We start from the raw sequence: 24,720 nt of genomic DNA on the forward strand, positions 1-24,720 counted from the left end.
TTAACATTCATAACCAGGATTAGTTAAAGCACTGGTGTAAAGGCATCCACATTTAAGTCTAAGAGATCTTTCACTGATTTCATTAAACAGAGTAACCTCATACCCAAAGAGCATGGCACTTTCTAGCTAAACATAAGGGTTTCAACAGCACCTTGCCAATATAGCTGTCATAATATGAGCAGAGATAACAGAGATAACTCCAGTTACCTACATCAGTTAATCCATGTGCCACTGCGAATGTGCATTTAGAGAAGAAATTTTTCAGGAGTATTTAGGTCACAAATCCTTTCCATCACTGGCATCTGGTATTAGAATTGTGGGCATCTGCCATTTAACGTTTGTTCTAAAAGTAGAAACAGTTTATCCTTGATAAGCATATGACTTGGCTAAGAGATATTTCAGATTTTTTTATTAATAGAATCTGGTTATGTTCTGGTTTTTTTAGATTTAATACTCCCATCTATAACTACATTCATTCAAACCATTTGTTTCTATCTTGCCAGCTAGTAAGAGTTCTTAACTTGGAAAACTGAAAATACCTTCAAAGTGAAGGTACAATGGCAACAGAACTGCAAGAGCAAAAATTTTACGACATACAAAGCTTAGACTTAAAAAACCATCTGCTTTGGCTGTTCTGAAAGCAATAGCCCTTCTACTTTATAAGAGGAAGGCACAGTTGGTGTTGCCACACAGCTTCCCTAAGTAGAGCACTAACTAAGAAATGACCAGTACATCTTGGAGCTGCCTTCCACAGATGGATCCCTGTAGCAATGCTGGAAGTAAACCCATCAGAAGTACTCTGAGCATAACAGCCTCATGCTAGTTTCCACAAGGAAAATGGTATAACCAAAAGTTTCTGAGCATATGAAACATCTATCATTAATTTTCTCAAAGATTCTTTTACCAGTATAAAATAATAGGGGAATAAGCTAGACAAGATTCGTCAGAATTTTATTGCAAAGTTCCAAATGTGCCAAAAACAAACTATCTAGATAATCTGCATGCTGTGTATCAGCACGCTTTAAAGTATATTCTACTGGATGTAGTATCAGAAACAGTTCTACCAGCTGGAACATAGATGAATTAGCTTTAGAAACCAAAGAAAATAATGAGATGTTTTGCAAGAGAATATTAACTAATCAAACAGACAATAAATTAATGTTCCCCTTCCTTAAAAGATTATAGATTTCAGAACAATTAACTACAAAGTAGGTTTCTTTTATATGCAGCTGGCCACAGTTGTTTTTTTTTTCCCCTATTATCTCCACACATTTTGGATACTGCTTATATTCGGTGAGAGAATGCAAGAGCAATTTGGAACAGCTTTCCATCAGCTTAATTTTTTTTTTTTTTTTTTTAAACAAAAAATAAAAACAAAAACAAAAAAACAAGGAAGCTCTACTAAGCAGTCGTCGTTGTGACAGTGGACAGCCAATTACTGTGGAGCTCCGAGTCTGACAGACTCTCACTCTGGAATGGAGAGGAAAAAGTAAAAGCAGCAACAATTCACCTTCCACTCGTTTATGCAGATGTAACTATAGTGGTTCAAAATGAACTGGCTGGAACTTCTCACTCCACTAAGCAGATGACACAATGCATTATGCCTATTTTTTTTTATTATTATTATTATTTTTTTTTTAAACAGCAGTCTTACAAGGCACAGATGCTTAACCAACCATTTCATCCACTCTCACAAATAACTGGAAAAGGGAAGCTGTTAACCAGAACCGGTTTCAGATTAGGCAATGTTAAACAGGAAAAGAAAGAGTAATTTAAAGTTGTATTAATAGGAGCATGTATTTGAAACTAATATTATAATTCACAATTATGTGAAAACACACACACCAACTCTTTGGTAATAACTGAAATTACTAGGCTTTTAAAGTTAGATCTACATTTAGACTGATTTGAAGAGGAATATAGAGTAAGTAGGTATAGAAAACAAAGGGATCCAAACAAGCCTTTCAGATTAATCATCTTAATATTGCAAAATTGTTATCTGCTTTTCCTTCAGCTTTTCATGGTTGATATTTTAAGTGGAAATATTTTCATGTATGCAGTATGTTATGCATTTCAAATATATATTAATTTAGAGTGCATTAAGACAGTAGAACAGTGAATACATTTCTTCCATTTAACTGCTGAGGATCTAAGACAAAGAGACTGATAGATTTCCCAAGCTTAAACAGAAAGACCTTGTAAAACAAGCAATTATCCCAAAATATTTCACAGTCCAAGCTACAAATATACCTTTCTACTTTGCATTACAAAGACTTTCCCTAGAGGACCTTGCCAGAAATGAAATGAGTGTTATAAAATTAGTATTAGCACACACATTTTTCTGTAAGAGTTAAATTCAGTAATTTAATTTCATTCATCGCAAGTCAAAATTGTTGCACATGCCTCCAAAAAGAATTTTTTCACATTGATTGAATAAAGAAATGTCATCTTATGCTGAAGCATCCAAATGTTGAAATACTGTGAAAAAAAAAAAAATCAATTGTAAACTTTCATATATTAAAAAGAACTCAGATTTTAAACAAGAGTCAAGGTTAACCAGATATTTCAAAGAACCTCACACAAATGTTCAGAACTCTTCTCTTGCTATTCCATTTCTACAACCCTTATCTCTTCTGTGATTCTTCTGTGATTCTCCCTTGAAGCTCACAAAAAAAAGGAAGAAATCCAGAAGACCAGTTTTAGTGTCAGGAATAATAATTTTCAGCTGGAGACTAAATGATCTCCAGAGTTTGGGGTTTTTTTTGTTTGTTTGTTGTGGTGTTTTTTTCCCCCCAAACATTCCCATGATGGTACAATTACAAGCAGGAATGCTGAAATGCAGTCTGTCACTTGCAGAAAATAGGAAACATCAATTCAAATGTTTTGGAAATCTCATGACCCATTAGGCACAACTAAGATGCTCACTTAAAGCTTTGGTTTCTATCTAGTTGTTTTATCGCTTTTCAGAAATAGATCATTGAACTTCCCAGTGAAGATCAGTAAAAGCACCTTCAGCCAACAGAAAATGATGTCATTGAGCACCAGCAGCAATACTACTGAAAGCCATACAGCCTTCCCTTACCCAGAAAGTGTAGGTTATCTATTTCATAAGGCTGTACTGAATAAAGTCTCACTGGCTTCACGGTTTCTAGTGCATCTTTCATTTCTCCCCTTCAAAATATGTCTTTAAGGAGATTTCAACAGGTGGAGGAGGCTATTTAAATTTTTAGCATCGTCCACCCCCATATGAGGCCAGAAGGAGCAGGGAGGTGATCATCCCCCTCTACTCAGCACTGGTGAGGCCACACCTCGAGTACTGTGCTCAATTTTGGGCCCCTCACTACAGGAAAGACGTTGAGGTCCTGGAGCGTGTCCAGAGAAAGGCAATGAAACTGGTGAGAGGTCTGGAGCACAAGACTTATGAGGAGCAGCCGAGGGAGCTGGGATTGTTCAGTCTGGAGAAGAGGAGGCTCAGGGGAGACCTCATTGCACTCTACAACTTCCTGAAGGGAGGCTTTGGTGAAGAGGGATTTGGCCTCTTCTCCTAGGCAACAAGCAGGACATGGGGAAATGGCCACAAGTTGTATCAGAGGAGGTTTAGATTAGACATAAGGAAGAAGTATTTCTCTCAGAGAGTGGTTAGGCACTGGAATGGCTGCCCAGGGAGATGGTGGAGTCGCCATCCCTGGCAGTGTTCAAGAAGCATCTGGACGAAGTGCTGTGTGATGTGGTTTAGTAGCTTGTGGTGGCAATGGTGATGAGGAGACTATTGGATTAGATGATCTTATAGGTCATTTCCAACCTTGTGATTCTATAAGTGTGTCGATATCAAACAGCGTATTTCTACTGTTTTGGTTGCAATCAGCCATCTTCACACCTTATTCCTTATTCACAGTATTCCTATCAAGTCACTTTGTGTCTTCAGCCACTTTCATATTTCAGGAAGGTTATCTGTTCTCCAGTTCTGCGTATGCATGCAAAGCTTTGCATCAGAAATGAACACTTTCTATTTCAAAGAGGACTGGAATATATTACTATTTACAAGTTGACTTAGAATAACTCTACTCAAATATTGAGAAATTCAGACGTAAGACTTCTTTACTGAACAGATCTGTTTGGAGTATGGCAAGATAGAGTAAGATTTTTAAAAAACAGGAAAACAAAGCACAGAGAAGAATTAGGCGAGAACAAGAATATTATGCTTTACGGAAAGGCACAAGATACCAAAACTCTTGGCCTTAGGTTTTAGAAAAAGATGAATAGAGATAAAAATTATGTAACTATCCAGAAAATTAGCAATAGCTTAAACTTTTCCAGTAGTATCACAGAAATTGGAGTTCCATGTTATCTTTAGGCCTGCAAACTAAACCATTTAATTAAAAAGCATTTTACTGTCCTCTTGCACATGGGCACAATGCAGGCAGGTTGGCTGAAGCACTAATTCCAAGTTTTCAATACCATCAGCCCTTCAGCAGTGTACCTCCGATCCAACACGGATACCAAATTCTTTCAATTTTCATAGCATTTCAGCTGCTTTTGAGAAGCTCATTCAGCTCTGTCATATAGAATTATGTCTGTATAACTGACAAAGGTGTAAAGCAGTTTGACAAGCTACTACAAAACAGAAAACCAGAATTCTGAAGGAATGATAAGTGGGAAACACTACAGATGAGGTTGCACAACATTGCAAGAAAAGGAGAACTATGATACAGCAAACCAAAGGCTGAGGGTAGCTCCTACATAAACCCTTTGAAAATTGAATGTTAAGGTAAGACTTCATAGAGAACAACTTTAATTTCAGAAGGGCCTGGATTTTCATCTCCACTTGACATTCCATAAGACTACATGTGAAGAGACCACAAGCCTAAGAAACCTAGTCATCTCCCAAAATCCAAAAGCAATACACAAAAAGAATTATTCCCACAATCGTTTGCTGTTTAAAAAAAATAACAACATAGCCAGAGATGTTTTCAGAAACAGACAATGGAAACTGTTTATTCGTTTACTGTCACTTCAAACATAAAGTTCATCTCTTCAAACACATCCCTTTACCTGCAGCTAGATTTTAATTGTGCAATCACAAACTCTTGTAAAACTCAATGATAAAACTACCATCTGAATAATCTTCCTGCTGTGAGCTCAAATGGCTTGAAAAGTACTCTGTGTCCTTGGAATAAATTGACTCAAATAGAAGAGTAGAAGATACCAGATAAACAGAGAGATTGATAGAGTAATGTGCAGGTAAGCAGTTGAGCCAATAGATACTTATCAGTGGCAAAGGAAGTAGTTTATACATTGAAACAGTCTAAGATCATTATACTGATAAATTAGAATGGCATTAACCACCAAGTATTCCTGAAAGAAAGTCATCAAACGGCAAATGCTACTACATGCAAAGTAGCATTAATGAAAATCACTAACAACAAAATTGGTTTTATATCCAATAAGAAAAAAGCAAAATTATTTTCAAAAGTCTATTTGAAAACTAAATAATTGATTTAGAATTACATTTATATTTTTTAGCTTACAAAACACAGACAATTAATAGGTAGGAAAAAAAATTGATTATAGAGCTAGGCAGGTGCATGAAGAACTCTCCTGAGTAAAAATAAAAACAATAGTATTATTTCTTAAAATCTTTTCAGCAAATTTCATGAGCAGCTTATTTTTTTCTTAGACAAATACAAAACATCTGCTGCTGATGCACTCAGTTTCACCACTGCCTTGAACACTAAAATTATTTTAGAAGGAAACTATTTAAGCTCAAATACACACTTTCAGTTGTTTTACCCACTAGAAAACCTTTCCATGTATTTGTCTCCTTGGAATAATGCTCTGAAATGCAAGAGGTATCATGCCAAAAGTCATGCCACCCAGCACTGCAAATTGCATCCACTAGCTGCTGTATCAAAGACAAATTACATACAATTTGCCTTCCTTGAACTACAGAAAGGTTCTGAAAATACATAGCCAAGTATCTTACTAACAAATGGATGTGCTGTTTTTGCATCCTAAATACTCTGCAACACTGAAGTTTTTCTTCCACTAAGACTCAGGGAACCAGCCTTGTTGCTAGTTGCTTCAGATGACCTGCACTGACCAAAAGAAAGGTCAGTCTTATCAAACTTCAGATAGCCATGACTATGCAGTCAGGAAAACTACTACTGTAGTTTAGCATACAGTCAAAATGTAAAGTGCCAAAAACTTTCTAGCAGTTCTAAGACTTGACCATTGTACTAAGATCTTGTGCTTCTGACCACCCATTATTTAAAACTGTTTTCACTTTTTATTCTGCAACTGAAATACTGTTGTGTAGATTTCTTTAAAGCATACATTAGTCTATGAGCTTACACTGACCCCTTAGCCATTTGCAGAATTACAGAAATGCTTGTTCAGACAAGTATCAATGAGTAGTATGTACTGTATTTCAAGGCTTATAGTAACCAAAAATTGAAATGGCGATTGAAAAATGGTTATGCAGTCACATGATAGATATGCTCTTGTGAATACAATTTTGAAACTTAAGCGCCTCACAAACACAACTGTCAAGATTTTTACGACAACTGCAAGTAACATTAATAACAAGTTTGTGTATTTAATCCCTCAAATCTGCAATACAAAAGCCAAAGATTTTTTAGTAATATACATAGGTAACTCCAGAAGTAATGCTTCATACATATTTTCATGGAAACTACAACAGACAAGAGTACAATAACAGTATTTGATAGAACAAATTCTCAGCTACAAAATATTTTCAGCACAGTCACCACCATTAGCAGATTTGCTTGGATAAGCTGATAGCTCTCCATTTAGTAGTGTGACACAGCCATCCAAAACACGGCTTATCTTTCTCACTGCTGCCACTGCTGAAACACAGCACCCATTGACCCATTGTGCTCACTTCCACTCTTTGATCTCCAGAAATGTTCAGCATACACTGATGAACATCAGTGGGTGCCATTTCTTCTGCATGGAGGAATCCAGTGTCACACATTTGTTCCTTATGGACTACCATATAAGACACCATTGAGTCATACTCTTCTCTGCTGCCATCCGTCACATAGCAACAAAAGGAATAGACTACTGATGGGAAGATTCAACCTCTACTGCCATACCACCATTATCCACCTCTGACACCACAGACCAACATAATAAAATAGGAGGTATTACTTTTGTAGCAGTCCTCGTAACTCCCTAAACATATTTTTCCCCAGCGAGGTCATTCAACTGAATAAAATACAATTGTCTTAACCTGAAAAATAAAGTTCTTAAACAATCTAGCTTGCAGATGTAAATGCATCAATTCTTCCACTAGATTGGTGCTTGCAAAAAATCAGGAAATTTTTTGGAAGATATTTGTATTGATGAGCATCGCAGTTGAGTACATACTTAAAATCAAGAATGTACAGCTTAGTTTTCAATCACACATGTACTTCCATATAATAAAAAAAATAGAAATTAAACATACTGAAGCAAAACTTCATGTAATACTGCAACTGAATTCTGCAACTGGAAAAGCAATTCTAAGTGAAAGACAGTATCTTCCCTTAGGGAAGTATGTCTGAAGCCAGTAATGAAATAATATATACAACATTTTCCTTAACTTTATGTTTATTAAAAAAAAAATCTCTTTTCCTTCAAAAAGATTCCAAAACAGACAAAATTCAGAACCCGCAAATTCCATTTTAAGAACGATGAATGAAAATAGATCTGAGACATTAATACATCACTTTCAAGCTTTAAGATCAAGCAATACTCTGCAGAAAAAAAAATCAATTTGTCAGACCAGAAGATGAAATGCATTTTCTCTTGCATTCCTAGTGAAGCACAGACTATCAAAGACTCTTTTCATCTGAACTGCAAAGTCTGGTGAGCAGTGCAAAATAGCAAATTGAAGAAAAAAAAAAGAAAAAAGTTAAAACCAAAAAAGGCCCTTGTAAATTATTGTAATAATAAGCTAGAAGTCTTTCTATTTAGATTTTAGAATTCTATTTAGAATTTAGAATTGCTATTACTTAAAAGTAGCATAGAGAAGCAACAGTTTGAAGTGGATCACAATTCTTAGACTGTGGAAGATTTACAAGACAAATTGTGTGGCTTTCCAGGTATTTCAGAAAAGGCAAAAATCAGAAGCTTAAATAATGTCCTTAATATCTACAACCAGACTAGTTTTCTTTTTGCTATATCATAAAGTAACGTACTCTCCAAATTCCTGTAACTAATACCTATTAACTGCAAATAATTAGCAAAACACCTTATCTATAAGTAAACAGATCTCTTAATTCAGATCTCCAACTGTACTGTGTGTATGATTTGGTTCCTTGCTCTAGGGTTTAGGCTAAAATTTCAATACAATAAAATTAAGCTTTTTATAAAGTTTCTGTACTGAGCTGAATCAGTGAAAAATGAACTAAAATGCAAAAAAATGAATGTATAATAGCTCATAAAAACTTTTGTGATTGCAGAAGGAACAGCTTGATTGGATGTCAATTGTAATTTGTCATATGCCTACCCCAGACACAACCAGAAACAATATAAACTCAACACATCATCAGGCTTAAAATAATCCTACCTTGGACGCTACCAGAAATAGCACAAAATCCAACATAACATCAGACTCAAAATCCTGAACTGTCTACAATTACGACTCAGCCTCATGAGCATCCAACAAGACTAACAACTTGAAGTGATATTGATCTTAATGTTATTTATAACTGAAAAAAGACATCATCTGAGGTGATGCTTTTGGCAAATAAATTGGTTTATAAGTGACATATTAAGGTGCTTTTAATCTTACTTAATAAAAGTTTATGAGAAGTGAAAAAGAAGCTAGACAATAATACAAAGTGGAGAAAATATTTGAAATCATTAGCAAAGCTATCATTCCAGAGCTACAGTCTTATGAGAAGAAGAGGTAAATGAATAGAAACTACCAAAAAGAAATTGCAGTATCTGTTGCAGAGGTCAACAGGGAACACGCAGGACTTGTTAGATCAGAAGCGGATCTTGCTAGATCAGAAGCAATACTTGCAAAAAAAAATTTGAATACATTTTAATGTCTTCACGTAAACATTACACAGCTATCACAAAATGATCCGACAGAATAATGGTTACGAAATGCCCAAACTTGCTGATGCATTTCTATGGACAAGATGCACTTTTGATGGTTTAATCTTATTTCTAGGGGGAAGCCCACCTGAAACGCACTTCTATGTTTTTTACGCAGATAGGTGTATGGTATTATAGTAAAATAAAGGACCACACTGAAAGCATGGATTGATTTAAGCTAGATGGATAAACTTAGTCATAACTCAAACGGCTGCAAACATGGATACACATGCACACGCACCTTGGGGAAACAAATATTGCTGGCTGTGACACAGATGTCAATTAAACTTAGTGCAAAAATACACATTACAAATAGCCCACTGTTTTGCATATCTACTCCTGTTTCACAGGAATGCAGTGCATAGAACAGCACAGGTTCATTCAGATCTTCACTAGTCATATTATTCATACGGATAGCACATGTTTAAAGATTAAAAAGCAGGACTTTATACTTGAGCATAGTGAATGCTCCAACATTAAGATATACTGCTGAGAGGTACAATTACAGTAAAGGTTACCAAAAAAATGAAGCTCGGTGAAGACAGTGTGAATGAATGCCTCTTTACGTATACTCACTTTGATTCTTGCTCAGCACCCTGATTATCTTTAAACTGCTGGAAAGCAAACTCCTTCAAACATGGCTAAACATGGCTCCCACACACCACTTCAGATACAGATATCCTCTCTGTGCTTTTAGAATTTCACATTATTTCAAGCTCAGCATTCATTGGCATTACAGAAATGAGGTTAGGCTACAGTGGTAAGAAAACAGAAAATGACACATCATCAATAAAGGCCAGTACTTCCAATATTCTTTTTTCGGTGCATGGGTTTTCCTAGACAATTTACAAGAAATTGAAATGAAAATAACCAAATCATTGGAAAAACTACTATAGATGCCATCTAGTATTCACAGATGGGCCTGTACTGTAGGTCATGTACATTCCTTCCACCCATCATCACCGAGAGGAGAACTCAAAACAGGTAAAGGAACAGATAAGATGACTTCAGGAAGAATATTACCAGCACACCATGTGGAGATTTAGCCAATGTATCTCTGCTCAACACTCCACTGAAAGTCAAAGTCCTCCATGCCAGAAGAACTTCACCCAAAAAGGACACAGAATCCCTTAACTGGATTAGTCCTGCAGCACTGGAATAGGCTCCCCAGGGAGGTAGTTGAGTCACCATCCCTGAATGTGTTTAAGAAACGTTTGGATGTGGTGCTCAGGGACATGATTTAGCAAAGGGTTGTTCGAGTTAAGATAGTACGTGGTTGGACTCAATGATCTTCAAGGTCTTTTCCAACCTGAGTGATTCTATGATTCTGGCATGCTGGCCAGTCCTCAGCAGTCATGCAAGTCTGTTTAATAATACAGAACTTTTTTAACCAGAAAGTCAAAGGTTAGAACTGTAATGAATCACATAATCACAGCGAATTCTAAAAATGTAACTGGAAAAACAAATATGAGGGAAAAAAAGGCAATATTCATTGCTGTGATACTGCCATCACCATACTACCCGCTGTCGAAAAACATAATTAGCTTTATCTTCAGTGTCCCTTTTAAGTTTAATTCTCTATAAATTACAAATGGAAAACAGAGGAACAAAATTGCTACCATTTTGTCAAATGGGAAATCAGAACAATGAATCATATCCATGTTCTCAGTGCTTTATTTTCTAAATGCAGTATTTGACTTTAGACAGGCTTCTTTGCTCTGTGTTCTTGTAATAGTACAACAATTCACCAGCCATGAGGAATCTACAGTTTTTGCAGTACTGTACAAATGAAGAGTTTTCGTAGTTCCAATTTTCTTTCTCAAAAATGTAGGTAAGGGTTGTTTACTTTTAAGATACACACTGATTCATCCATTTGAGTAATATCTATATCTTTCCAAAATAGCTAAGCGCAAAGGGCCTATAAGGTTTTTTGCTTCCTTGATATGGAATGTGTTTTGTTTTTTTTTCCCCAAGACCCTTCAGCTGCACAACACAGACAACCTTATTTCTCCCATGCTCAGTCTCCCTCTGCAAGACCGCACTGAATCTTAAATGGAAGGCAATAGGCTGGGATCTGACAGATTAGAAGTGTGATACAACAGATCATTCATCACAAATCATCCTACCATTAGCAAAAAGTATGCCTACTAATGCATTTCAATGCAGTATTCTATTGGCCACAGCTTTTCTACTATATTCTAATGCAAACTACATCCTCAAGGCATCATTCATATCTCCATTCATGAAAAAGGAGTTATGCTGGCTATTGACTAACATCTCATTTATTCTCACTTGTCAGAAGTCATTCACTGCTTTAATAGTGATATTTACTTTGAAGGGAAACTGGAAAATACTAACAAAACATAAGATTTCATTTAGATCACTCTATAATATTGCCGACTTTGGAGAAAAAAGCCTCCTTCTCACACTTCTAGCATGCTACCATCAGGACACTAGTGAATAAGAACTTCTATAGCATTTTGCTTGCACAGAAACAACTTTGGTAATTTTCAAAAGCATTAATAACCTGAGTGAGGACAGCATTTATTCTGCACTTGGAGACACACAAAGTAAAATCCTGTGTCTACATCTACCATGTAAAAAGAAGAAAAAGAAATCACTGCTTAAATTAAAAAAATAAATAAATAAATAAAAAATCAGGAAGGAAACATTTTCCCCCTCAACTGCATCTAACAGATGCTTCCATCTTGAGAAAGATTGTCAGAAGGATAGCTAAAAACACATTCATGCTGATTGCTTCTGCTAACACTCTTAAGTATAACTGACTAATAAATAAGCAAGTAAGTATTCTATCTACTCAACATAGCTTGCAAAAAGAATGGGACTAAAATATTTAGACATAGCCAACAATATGGCTAAACCATAAACAGATGCTAAGATATTCATGTCAAATTTGAATACTCATCTAAAATCCATTTACCATGTCTTATGATGGATTAAATAAGCTCAAAAAGTGAGATAATGGAGAAATGTGAGACTGTACAGAAATCAGTTTCTTCTTGCTAAGGCCTACCAGAACAACCAAAAACACAAACATCTAGGAACAAATCATGTGAATGATTGAATTTGTAACAAGCTCCACTTGGTGATCCTGACACATTATTCTGAACAAGAGGCAAAGACCATTCCATGCTCAGGAAAGAAATAGATGAAAGTTACCTGGTCTCAGCCTCTACTGAGTAGTCTCCCCAAATCTCTTAGCCATCTTCCTTTTACACTTAAGAGTGCAGAATTTAATGCACAGAAATTATATTTTCAGCTTGCTAGCAGAAGACTAAATCCCAACAATCTCTTATGTTTAATAAGTGCAGGTAATAAGCTCCAGTTCTTAGGTTGGTTGATGAACTCATGATTATAGTAAAGGCTTTCCACCCTAGTAACTGCAGAAAGAATTAACTGATCTAGTTTATCTTTGGTGCTTTTAGCAGTTTCACCAGGACATCAACACCAACACCTACCATGGAAGACATAGTTTATGAGCCAGTACTCCATTCTTCCTCAACAGAAACCCTGCCAGAACCACAGTGCAATGTTTGTTCACTACCCAGGGGGAAGAGCACCACCTAGTGAAGCTCCAGCATTATTTCCAAAAACACCTGCAGATTCATGCTGGCCTCACTCAACCCTGGTATGGCTCATGAACACTCTGCAAGTGACAAAATGATGAAATGCTAAATATTTTCCCTTCAATGCTTCACTTGCCGATTTTCTTTTTCCTTGAATTTACTCCAAGTCTTTTAACACTTCTGAGAGAAACCAAGCATCATAAAATCATCTAGCTCAAGAAACACAGGACTCAAAAGAGCAGAATTTCAGTTCAAAGTCAAAGCGTGAAAAGTAGTTTCTCAACATGTTTAAATAAATAAATGGAAGACCAATCAAAGAAACTTAAAAATGCGTACATGATCCTGTGTAACATCCTTCCAGTGTAAACTGAAATCTCAGCATCCATTGTTGTCTTTGCAACTTGGGAAGACAGAACCAATCTAGACTTACAAGTTCATAGCTGTAGGACACCTTATTTTCCATAGCTTAAAATGACAGCTCCTGAACACCAGAATACAGAACTAGAAAGGACTCCAACTCCAACATACTGGAATCAAAGCTATCCCTTAATTTCTAGAGAGCAAAAACAATTAAATAAAAAATTAATACATAAAACAAAAGAATCCCAGAGACAATACAGCTGGTTATGGCCTTCCTGATCAACTGTGCTCCTGAGTTTCTGTCAAAAAGGTTCATGTGATGACAGCTACAATCCATCAAATCAGATAAATACAAAAATAAAAATGAAATTATAGTAATAGATCATCTGCACACTTTTTATCTGGATATACATCTGAATGAGACACAAACAACAAACATCACCTGAAGGAGAACAACAGTGTATTTAGTATTATCTGAATATGCACTTAAAGATCCAAATTTAATTTTAACATTAGTGGAATTGCTGGTAAAGAGAAAGTAAGATCAGAACTATTTTTGTTCACAATGAATGTAACAAAGTAGTTCAGATCGCAAGAACAGTTCAGCAATAGAATAATTGCTCAAAAATTGGAAATTCCAGTATTTAAAGAGGACCTACAAGAGAGACGTGAAGAGCCCCTACCAAGGAGTGTATTAACTGATCAAAGATTGAATCTTTGAAAGTAAAAAATGCAGATGTAGATTATGTATTAGGAAGAAAAGCATTTCTCCTCTTTTTTAGGACACCAAACAAATGTTTTAGCCTCATGAGCATTAATATGGTTCTTCCCTTCCGATGGACACTGTTTGGTACTTTTAACCTCAGGAACCAGAACCTTATTTCTCCCCCCTCCAAGCTTGATTTAGGTAGCACAAGAGACACAATTTGTTACTAAAAAGTTACACGAAAAGTTACTAAAAAACTTTACCTCTTAGCAACTTGAATGAGATTTGTGGTTGCTTAGTAACTATGAAAAAAATGGAGACATTTGAAATCTAGTAATACTGTGAGCAGCTGGGTAGAACTCTTGTTCTATATAGCTAAAAGTAGAATTCCTGTGATAATAGTACTTTAGTATCTAATTTGTACTTTGATAAATTTAGGGTACTCTGTAGAAAATGAACAGTTAAACTTCACAGAATAGCATCAAGTTTAATTATAGTATAGATTATCTATATTACAGATGACACAGCTTTTATTTTAATAAACTATTCTACCCATAGAGAAACCTCAGCGTGGCCCTCTATGACAGCATTAATTCATACATTAAGTTCTACACTCGCTACTAAGAAGTCATCCCGTTTTACAATACTGAGTTTATTCTTCAGACCAAACATTTCTCACCCGTATCACCAAGTATGCCAACATCATGGTACAGCCATGAGATGTTCCAGATATTGCACTGCATACAGACAAAAGCATGCCACATGATGAGAATTCTTACCATAAAACACCTCGAGGTTATGTAATTTTGAGGGGGAGATGTTTTTATTGAGCTTTGCCATTCTTCTATATTGATACTGATTCTATAATCAAATGCAATGTATGGCTCCCACTGATATCAAGAGCTACAGTGAAACTGTACCTGAGGGCAGAATCTAATTCACAGATTTATATATTTTACAGTCTGTAATTCAGAGAAGTGTAGGTGTTAAGAAGCCCTAATGTCTTTCTTTTAAAAGGCATTCAGTAAACTGCTTATTCATCCTGAAATAAAAAGTAGTTCAGAAAAAACTATGTTTTTCCACCAGAATTTAGGGCACTTTGAATAACAGCTCTACAAAATACTTTAGTACTGAAAACAGAATCCCAGAGAGCAAGGAAATACTGATTTATTTCTGTTGCAATGCATATACAGGTGGAATGAATTGTATAGACAAATATGTGCAGTTCATTTCAACAGCGTGGAAGGAAAGGTACAATATGTTACCTTATACGTACGAGACACTGAAGACTACTACACTTTTATATGCTCACTAAACCAATCTTCCCATTCATGTTTATGCAATTTTGGTCAATTATGACTCAATCATATTACAAAAGAAGTGTTTGGTTGGTATAATATTCCTTCCAAAAATAATTTCCACGAAGGCTACAAGCTTTTTTTTTTTTTTTTTTTTTCTTCCCTACACCAATAATAAATGGAATAGAAAGAAAATATTTCTTTGGTCCTCGAAGGAAGAAATTTTCACTTCCAGCTAGATGATCCTTGCACATCTGAACTGCACTGAACTTGATATCTCTTTTTCTGTGGAGCAAACCTTCCTCTCTACAACTACACATTATGTTGGCTGAATGGGATTTCCATAAGTCAAAGGAAGAAGAAAAACAAACTGCAGCAGAAATGATGCAGAAGAGCTGACATTTTCAAAATTCTCATTTTACCTGAAATGCAATTCTCAGGAACATCTTCTCACAAAACTATGCAAGAATCTGAGAAGAAGTATGTCAAGGGTATATTTCTGTCAGGCCAGGATCTATTCAGATCTTGCTTAAGGTTTTTCAAAATGAAATCACCACATCTTTTGTTTGAACACAACATGACAAACCCTTCACCTTCTGATGTGAGTAACACTAAAGATCAACTACACTTCAAATTCCATTTAGAGGTTAGCAAAGATGACCCTAATTAATTAATAGCCCAATAATGGTAAAATACTTGAAAAACAAGCAATGGACTTAAATATCTCCTATGGCAAAGGCAGATGAAACATACATTATGATGTCATTTCTCCAGTTTCTAATTCATCAACAGCAGTATCACAACTTGAAGGAAAAGCTGGTAGTAAAAGTAAGAAAAAGCAAGAGCAATGCCCTGTTCACCTCAGAAATAAAGGAGCTTTTCAGAGCTGCAGAGATACATAAACACATTTGTATACACATATGCAAATAAATTGAAAGAAAACCGTAGCAGCATCTGAAGAATGAAGCATTCAGAGGTACGCATGTAAGCTCAAAATGGGCCCCAATTGTAGAAGGTTAAATAACCCAAAGATTATACACTACCCACCACAAGGTACCACATATACTCAACACAAGTTGGTTTAGCCTGTCACTTTTCAAAGAAAAACTGAATGCTCACAATACAGACCAACTCCTTATTTTGGGGAGATCAACAACAGTCTGAAAGGAAAAATAAAAATAAAAATAAAATTCTTACATATGCTGTCACAAAACCTGTTATACAATTACTTCTGAACTCTCACAACTTAAAAAACATTTTGAGTTCTAATTAAAATATACACATTTGAACTTTTTTCTTATTACCTGAATGTATTTTTGAACAATTTAACAGGCTGCAACATACAGACATTTAAATATTGCAGGTTGCATTTCTCTCCCATGTTTCAGATTGTTTTTTGTTTGGTAGTTTTTTGGGGGGTTTTTTTGTTGTTTTTTTTTTTTTATGCCAAGCTCTCATCCCTGACAGTTAAGAAGTTTATGTGTTATCTAGTAAAAGACTTTCCTGACTGTTATGATGGCTTTACGAGGGGCCACACTATTGCTGTTTCTATACCACCTTTTTTTTTTTTTTTTTTTTTTTTTTTTTTTTTTAAGACCAGCCTGCTTTCCTGCACAAACTTCCAGCAGTTCTCTCTTCAGATGAAGCTACAGTTCCAAACTCTGATCCACAGACAGTTCAGCTCACACATTTCCAACTCCTTCCCCCTGCTGCTGTAATTCATTAAATAAAGTAGCTAATAATGATGGAAAGTATTGGAGACATTCCAGGTAATATTTTGCAAGCTTGGCACTGATGTTTCACTCTTCTGTAGAAAACTGTATTTTCTATTTCACGCACACACACAAAATAATAATAATAATAATAATAATAATAATTTCTAGCTTTTCCGCTGCTTTGTCGTGTTACTGCCATGCCTCAGCTTGTTCACTGGTAGCGCAGAGAATAACCATATGCATCTGTTACAAAAGAGATATCTCTGTGCAGAGATATGTTTGAAAACCATATGTTTACACTGTATTTTGTTATACAGCCACTGTTTAATCCCTTCCCCAACATTTTGCCTGAGAAGTTTTATACTATGTTAAACAGACATGTTCTGATGACAACCTCATTCAAACTTTATTTTTTATTTCTTCACAGTTTCATCTGTCATTTCAATTGTAAATGGACTTCACAAACAATTTATTCTCTTTTAGCAGCCTTTACAGATTGATTTGAAGAGCGGTTTGTATGTTTCACCTGTACCAGATGACAACATATAACCATTAAAAAAAAAATCCTGCACTTAGAAAGCATGTTGCAATTCTGAAGAAAACAAAACTCATAACTCCAGAACAAACAATTTCTTACTTTGAATTGCGCATTGCTGTCAATAGCATCGTTTCCATAGTTACAAATGTAGACTGCTTCAAAGGCAAAACGGAAAGAAACTAAAAATGACAATACACAATCAAAACAGGCACATACAGTTTTCAGACAGCACACATGGGATGGAGAAAGGAAGTAGCATGGTAGCACAGAATTCTACTGTCAAATACAAAAACACTGCAGTGCTAGCGATCCGAGCACATCAAGTTCAGAACAGTATGAAGCAGTAAACTTCTCACTGCAAAACCACTTCATACGTTTCTACAACTAGTGAAAGAATGAGGAGAACAGAAAGCAAGAAAAATATCAGCAGGAATCACCAAAGTAAGTATATGGAGCAAGTGCGCCTGTCACATCTGCAGATCCAGCCACATGCAGACTCAAGTATAAGTATTTTTAATCAAGTTTCCTTGGGTTGCATTTCGGCGATTTTGTATAGTTGTGAGACAGTCAATTCCTTTATGACACTGTTATCACAAACGATGCCAAAGCATATATGCTCTAGCTAGCATTGACAGTAAGCATTCCAGGATGGGATAGAGCCTCAGGTGGCACAGCAGGAAGATACAATGGAAAAAATTAGTATGAAGAGAGATGAGACCATAACACAAAATGTAGTTTCACCACATGAAAGGCACTCCACAGAATCTAGTAAATATACTGCCCTTCAGTATCAAGTTCATGCCCCCTACATACCATCTATTTTACTTTAACAGCAACCAACCACTCCAGAACAACATGACAACATCCCCATGATGTTCACACTGAATAGGGAGGAAAATGCTATTTTTACAATTGGAATTCCTGAGGTCCATAGACGTGGATATATCAAAGTCGACTCTGTACCTAGGAGAATCAGAATGAAACCAAAAGCAGCATCCACACTCTACACTAACTGCAGCAATACCACTACTCTTCTCAGAAGAAACTACATTTTGTGTATATTCATCTATTTTTAATTAAACTACGTTTCACATCCTTTAGTCTGCCCTGGCATTTGCACTTACAACACAGTAGTAGCAAACTCTGCAGTTTTCACTGGAAGCAAGATGCAACCATAAGTTGCGACAGCATATTCAGAAACACGGTGCATCAGCGCAATTCTTCTCTTATCAAACTGAGTGACAGCACTTAAAAAAATCCCACCTACTACGTCCTTCCTTGATCTCATAGGCTCTGGGGAATACAGTTCTCATAATTTTTTTTCTAACAATCTTCAAATGAACACTTGATAAAAGCCACATGAGAGCATCACATTATATGCAGTCAACACTGGAAGTCATCTCTCATACAAGCAGAAGACAATGGTTACTAGAAGTTGGTAACAGTGTTCTAATGCTCTTTTACAACAAGATTTTTAAAGCATCACACCTGGGAAGCTTAGCTTCTAGCAGGAATATCAGAAGACGGTAAACTAAGAAGTACCTGAGATCACAAATTTAGCATTTTCAGTACAGGGGCACTGGCATATGACCTTCAACAATTGACGCAAAAGAACACCTCCGTAGCTTCATTACAATACTGGAAGCATCAACTGTTACTAATTCTAATCAGCTTTGGCAAAAGCTCTTAACATGTGGGGCAGTGAGGAAAGCAGAGAATCCAAGTCTCAATCACAAGAACTCAGACTAGGGCAACCTTACAAAATAAGGCTATCACCTCTCAAATGAAGCTAGTTCAGACAGCAGTATAATAACCATCAACTTCCCAAATTAGAACTCTTAATCCTTTCAGCCTATACTTGACTAAGAAAAGTAAGAACAGAAAGATAAATAAAGGTTTAGAAGGACCAGCAGTATGTCTGTAATGAGGTTCTTCAAAATACAACTTCTACTTATTTAATTATCCGTGGCACACAGAAGATGAAACAGGATAAGTTAAGCTCTGAAACTAGGGAAAACTGCACATTATAAACCTCATTTACATTTGAAGTATTGTCTTTAAGACTCAACTTCCAGCCTTAAATTAGTGTTGCTGAAATCTAAGATCCCTGTAGGAGCAAAGAGCAAGCATTCTAATGTCTTATGTCTTTTAAGTGCTGACTGAAATGGACTCTGTTGGAGGGGAAGTAAAAGCAGGAGTTTTAAATTTTTCATGTTGGCCTCAGGCTACTGGCAGAAAAAAATCGGGACTTTTTCCAAGGTATGTCAGTATTAATGATGTGTCACATGTCATTACTTTATAATTAGGCTGATAGCCAAATAGAATAATGCAACTGACATTCTATTAAAATAAAAAGTATTCCCCAAGGCATAAAAGCGCTGACATACAAGCATCTTAAGAGTCAGGATAAAAATGATATAAGGAGCTATTTATGTTTGTTACTACCCTTTCTATCAGAGTCAAATAAGCATTCAGAATTAGACAAGCACAGAATATTTAATTCAAAAATTCAGCATAAAATATATTCCATTTCTGAAAGCAGAATGCAATGAAACTCTTCTTTCTCTGAGAATACAGGCAACTATAACATGTTGTCTACACTTAATATTCTATCCTGCATTTCAATAACCTGTGTTTCTTCAATCTCCCAGATGAGTAACTAATCACAAACCAAAGACAAACTAAAAACATTTTAAAAAAATAAAAATAAATAACAAAAAATGAGCCTACATGTCAATACTTTTCTATGTACTTAAAGTGCAATAATAACTCTATAACAACTCAAAGCTTTAAATACTTAATTTTCAAACACCAAAATGTCATTCCGTAAAGAGCAGGTTTTACATTTTCTATAAAATACTCCTGACAGAATGAGGATTTAGGAAATCCAAGTCTGAAACTACACGGAGCTTAGGTTGTATTTAGTTCAGATAGCGTCTGGGAGTTAAACTAAAAGAATAACCAAAACTACTAAGTCATGTTTTATAGCCAAAGGCATTGTCTTTATTTATCATGGCCAAATTTCAGTTCTTCATTATCACAAGAGAGGTATCTCACCTAGTCCTTGCAGACACACGTGTCACAAAACTTGTGCTAATCCCTGTGTTGACGCTGTATAATCTACAGCAAGAAAATATTCCAGCATTTGTGTATTTCAGTAGCATTAGTTTCCTTCTGAAGCCAGCCAACAGCACTTATTTTTTTCTTTTCTAACAACTATTAATACTTTTTCAGTTGGCCAAAGGGAAAAAAAAAAAAAAAAAAAGTTTTCATGAAGCCAGCAAATCTAGTTCCTTGTTCACTCTGCACAACACTTTCATTTCCAACACTATGACAGACATATTGTGTTTTCTAATGTATTACAAGGAATCCCATGATTTAGTTGTTGCTATTAAAGAATGATATTCAGAGATTATATATTCTGAATTGAAATGACTTCTACCTATCTTTCTGTTATGCTCTAGACAGAACTTATAAAACATTCACCTACACCAATATCTTATTACAGAAAAAGGTAGGTGATTTTTGTAAAGGTTATCTATTATTTTGTTGCCTATTTCTTGAGTTCTCCCAAAGGAAGGACTACTTAGTTCATACTCTTTGTACGCTAACCATCTTAAATGACCCTTTTGATTTACTACGCCAAATATATACATATATATATATATATGTTTAAGTGTATAAAAATAAATATGGCAGATAATATTGTAGAAGGTCAGTATTTGTGAAAGTTTAATACTCAGTACACCACTTGCACTTTGCCATTAAGAGAAGAACCACTGTTATACTGGAGATGACACAAATTGATACCATCCCCATGCCTTTGATTTACTGAAAAGGTATTTGACACTGAGTGACTACATGAGGCCTTAGGTCCTATTTCCACTCCTCATTTTCAAGTTTTCCCTGCATCACCAACATTTTGGTCATTCGCCTCAGAACTTTCCTTTTAATCTGGAGGCTGCTCAGTGGCAGTGTTAAATTGTGGCATAAGGTCAGACTAAATATAATGGATAATAAGCTCAGCCCACTACTCAGACATACACACCACTGGAGAAGACAAACTGTTTCTCTGGTTTTTCCTCCCCTATCTACTAAATAGGCATTTTTTCAGCATAGAAGTACATGTCAAATATGAAAAGGTACTGTTCAAAAACATCAGAAGCCTATAAAGGACAATAAGTTTCGCTATATTGCTTTATATCTGCACAGCATGTTTTTTACATATAAATTCATGCACATTATTTCATTTTGAAACACACTTGTGAAGTTAGTGATGAGGTACACTGTATTTTTTCCAGCTGTCTATTCTTACACGCATGTATAACTAAGATTAAGTTCATAAATCTCATTTGTGTAAAAGCATAATTTTCCAAAATGGCAAATCATGGAAAATACCATTGAAACCTCACTGAAATCAGCAACATATTTGAAAATAAGAATGAAAAAATAGAGTATGTAACAGTCTTCATTTTGAAACTATTTTATAATTTCTGAGGAAAAAACATCACAGTTACCAGCGATACCTCAGTTCACCTCAAAAATTTATCTGAATATGTATCAGATATTTTGTATTACAGTTAAATTGCAAAAAGAAAAGTTGAAGGCTCTAAGAAAAAAAGTATTGATTTTTCCACCTGACAGAAACAACCACAAACAAGTTAGAAAGCACTGTATTCTAGGAATAAACAAGTAGTTGTGTAATTACATATTTCAATTTGCAAGAACAGCTATTCCTCTGCATTATGAAAATGTGTCACTCTCCCAGTGAATAAAAAAATCATGATAATAAACACAATTATCAAGTTTAAAATAAAGAAAAGTAATAATGTATCAACCCATCACAAAATCCCCAAGCACCTACTTTAACAAAAATGAAAGTGTAGAAGCTATATAAACCACACTGTTGGAGCTCAGGATCTGGAAATTTGTGTATTGATGGCATTAGAATAACTACATTAGAAATGCTTTCCAGAGAGAATCCCCAGAGTGTACGTTTGTGTTGTCATGTTGTGTTTTGTTTCAATTTTTCTGGTTTTATGTTCTGGTGACTGCAGATAAGTATAATACATGCATTCATTTTACTACTAGATTTTGCGAGTGAATACTTGAACCCACAACATTTTCCAGACTCTGACACATCACCACCATCACATGCCATATGTTTCAATACATAAAATGAAGTAAATACATGAAGATTTCAAATTCTAAACGGTTTCTGAAGATGATGCAAAGTTGAGGCACATATAATTTGCTGTTCAAAACAAGAAATCTAGTCACTTCATAAAAAAGAGTCGCTAGCAGTTCCTGAGATATAGATCTAGTTCTCACAAGCCATTTGATCTGCCTTAGGTAGCATAAACGTCAGCAGCCAAAACATTCCAAATTCATATCAGATGACTGCATCCTGAAATCACACTGCTCCATTCATGGCAAAGCAGAGCAGTAGCTTCTCTTCAGGAAGGTGGAGAGAAACAGTAAAAACAATGGTCTCACTTGCTAAGCAAAAGAATCCAGGACGTCACCATTTCCTGAAGCACCTTCTTCAGATTTCATAAAACAAAGCTTACCTTTCTGTACACCAGCATGTTTGGGGATTCATCAGCCACCCCATTGCTGCTTTGCCCATAATTATTTCCTTGTGCCATGTCCCACAGATTTGATCCGCTTTTGGTGCGCTGTAAAAGGTACAAGTGGTCTCAGTAAGACACTTCCTCAGGTCTCCTTCCCTCCTTGATGATTAATGGATGTGACTTTATACCAAGATGTTATTAGATTCAGTGTATGCTCTAAACTTTGCTACAGATATTTACATTGAAGCTAATTCAGCATTTACTGTCACTACTCTCTTTTGCCTGTAAATAATGAATGTAACATGTTAATCTAATTCAGACATTAATGAATTGTCTCTCCAAATAGCTCCCTGACATCTCACTAACCACCACATCATGAGGAGCCTCGCCCCACGCATTCCCTCCAGATATGCACTTCCAACCAGGGATGCTCAGCACCCTCCTGACCAGAGGTTGGGGGGGGGGGGGGGATGAGGGGGAACTGACAGGGCCCAAGACTTTGTGTTCAGGTCTGCCTTAATCTCACGGCTCGAACAAAAGCAACTTCCACAACCCTCAAACACACGGTGAGAAGAACAGCCTCCTTAAAAACTTCTCTCGACACCAAACAAAAACACGACAACGCGCTCCCGCTTGCTTTCAGCTACTTTCACCGGAGTTCACCGCAAAGCCTCGTCTGAGCCGCCAGCCCCGGCTCCTCCCGCCCTCCCCCGCCGCCCCCCACCCCCCCCCCCCCCCCCCCACGCTCACCCGGGAGCCGCACTGAGCGCTCAGCTCCTGCTGTAGCTCCGGCTTTGCACGCAGGTGTAAGAATGTGCTCCATCTACAGACGGCACCGGAGGCTGCGGAGAGCGGGGCGGACTAAGCTCTGCCCCAAGCATCTCCTCCCGGAGCCCCCCCGAACCCTTCCCCAGACCTCCCGATGGGGGCTGAGCCGCATCTCGCCCTCGGCACGCCCCGCCCGGCGCCTGCCCCGCCGTGCCCGCACCTCCCAGCGGCAAAGGGCCAGGGGAGCCCTGCGGGCAGAGCGGCTCGGCGCTTTCAGCACCGCGGACAGCGGCAGCGGCGCCTGAGAGGTCTCGGCACGGCCGCGGGGAGGGCGCGGAGCTCGGTTACCTCCCGGGCCAAGGTCAGTGCGGGGTGGCCGCGGCTCCTCGGCTCCTCCTGCCGCTGCTCCTGGCGCGCCCGGCGCTGGGGGTGTCAGCCGGCGGCGGGCGGAGGGACGCGGCGATCGCTCATCACACACACGCGCGCACGCACACACGCTGCGGCTGCGGCTCTCCCCGCTCTGGCGGAGCGGCGGCAGCTCAGCGCCCGCCCCGCAATGGAGCGGCCGTCACGTGGGGAACGGGCACGTCAAAGGTGCTGCTGTGCTGCGCTGCCGCCGCCGCTCCGCCACGCAGCGGCCCAACGCCGAAAGCCGCGGCCAAGAAACTACAGCTGTCTGCGGATCTGGCGGTAGCCCCCGTAAATGAGATCGGACGGCCCGAGGGCTGGGCAGGAAGACAAATGCGGGCTAGCGAAGGAAAAGAGGAGTCGGGGTTGAAAGACTAAGGGGAAGCAGATGTCACCTGTCTCCTTCTTACACAGTTCCCGACAGTAACAGGGATCTATCTGCCCATTCCTCTGCCTGGGAGCTTCCGTATTTTTTCCAGGATGAACTGGGGAGAGCTCGTGTCCTGGTGGCACTGCAGACCTCTGAGCAGCGGGGGAGCAGAGAACGAGTCTGTTCCAGCCAGCAGGAAGGAGTCCCGAGGACACCTCAGGACACCATCAAGGCTGCTTTGCTGTATGCAGGCAACTGCCTGATTTGCAAAGGCATAGAGCTGACCACA

The 24,720-nt window shown here is 37.4% G+C and overlaps 1 protein-coding gene across 3 annotated transcripts in view; it reads right to left on the minus strand.

Annotated features, from left to right (window-relative positions):
- Positions 1–22,969, minus strand: part of RGS7 (regulator of G protein signaling 7) — a 212,264-nt gene extending 189,295 nt beyond the window's left edge. For 2 of the 3 annotated variants that reach the window (XM_042827113.1, XM_042827103.1), the window contains exon 1: positions 22,883–22,960. In XM_042827113.1, the coding sequence (XP_042683047.1) occupies positions 22,883–22,960 (78 nt within the window). Of the gene's footprint in view, positions 1–22,882 lie in introns of all 3 variants that reach the window. The other variant, XM_042827133.1, reaches the window with a different exon arrangement.
- Between the last annotated feature and the right edge of the window lie 1,751 nt (positions 22,970–24,720).

Source organism: Centrocercus urophasianus, unplaced genomic scaffold (assembly GCF_019232065.1).
Source record: "Centrocercus urophasianus isolate 14NV4802_14NV808 unplaced genomic scaffold, USGS_Curo_1.0 seq_10, whole genome shotgun sequence".
Lineage (NCBI taxonomy): Eukaryota > Metazoa > Chordata > Aves > Galliformes > Phasianidae > Centrocercus > Centrocercus urophasianus.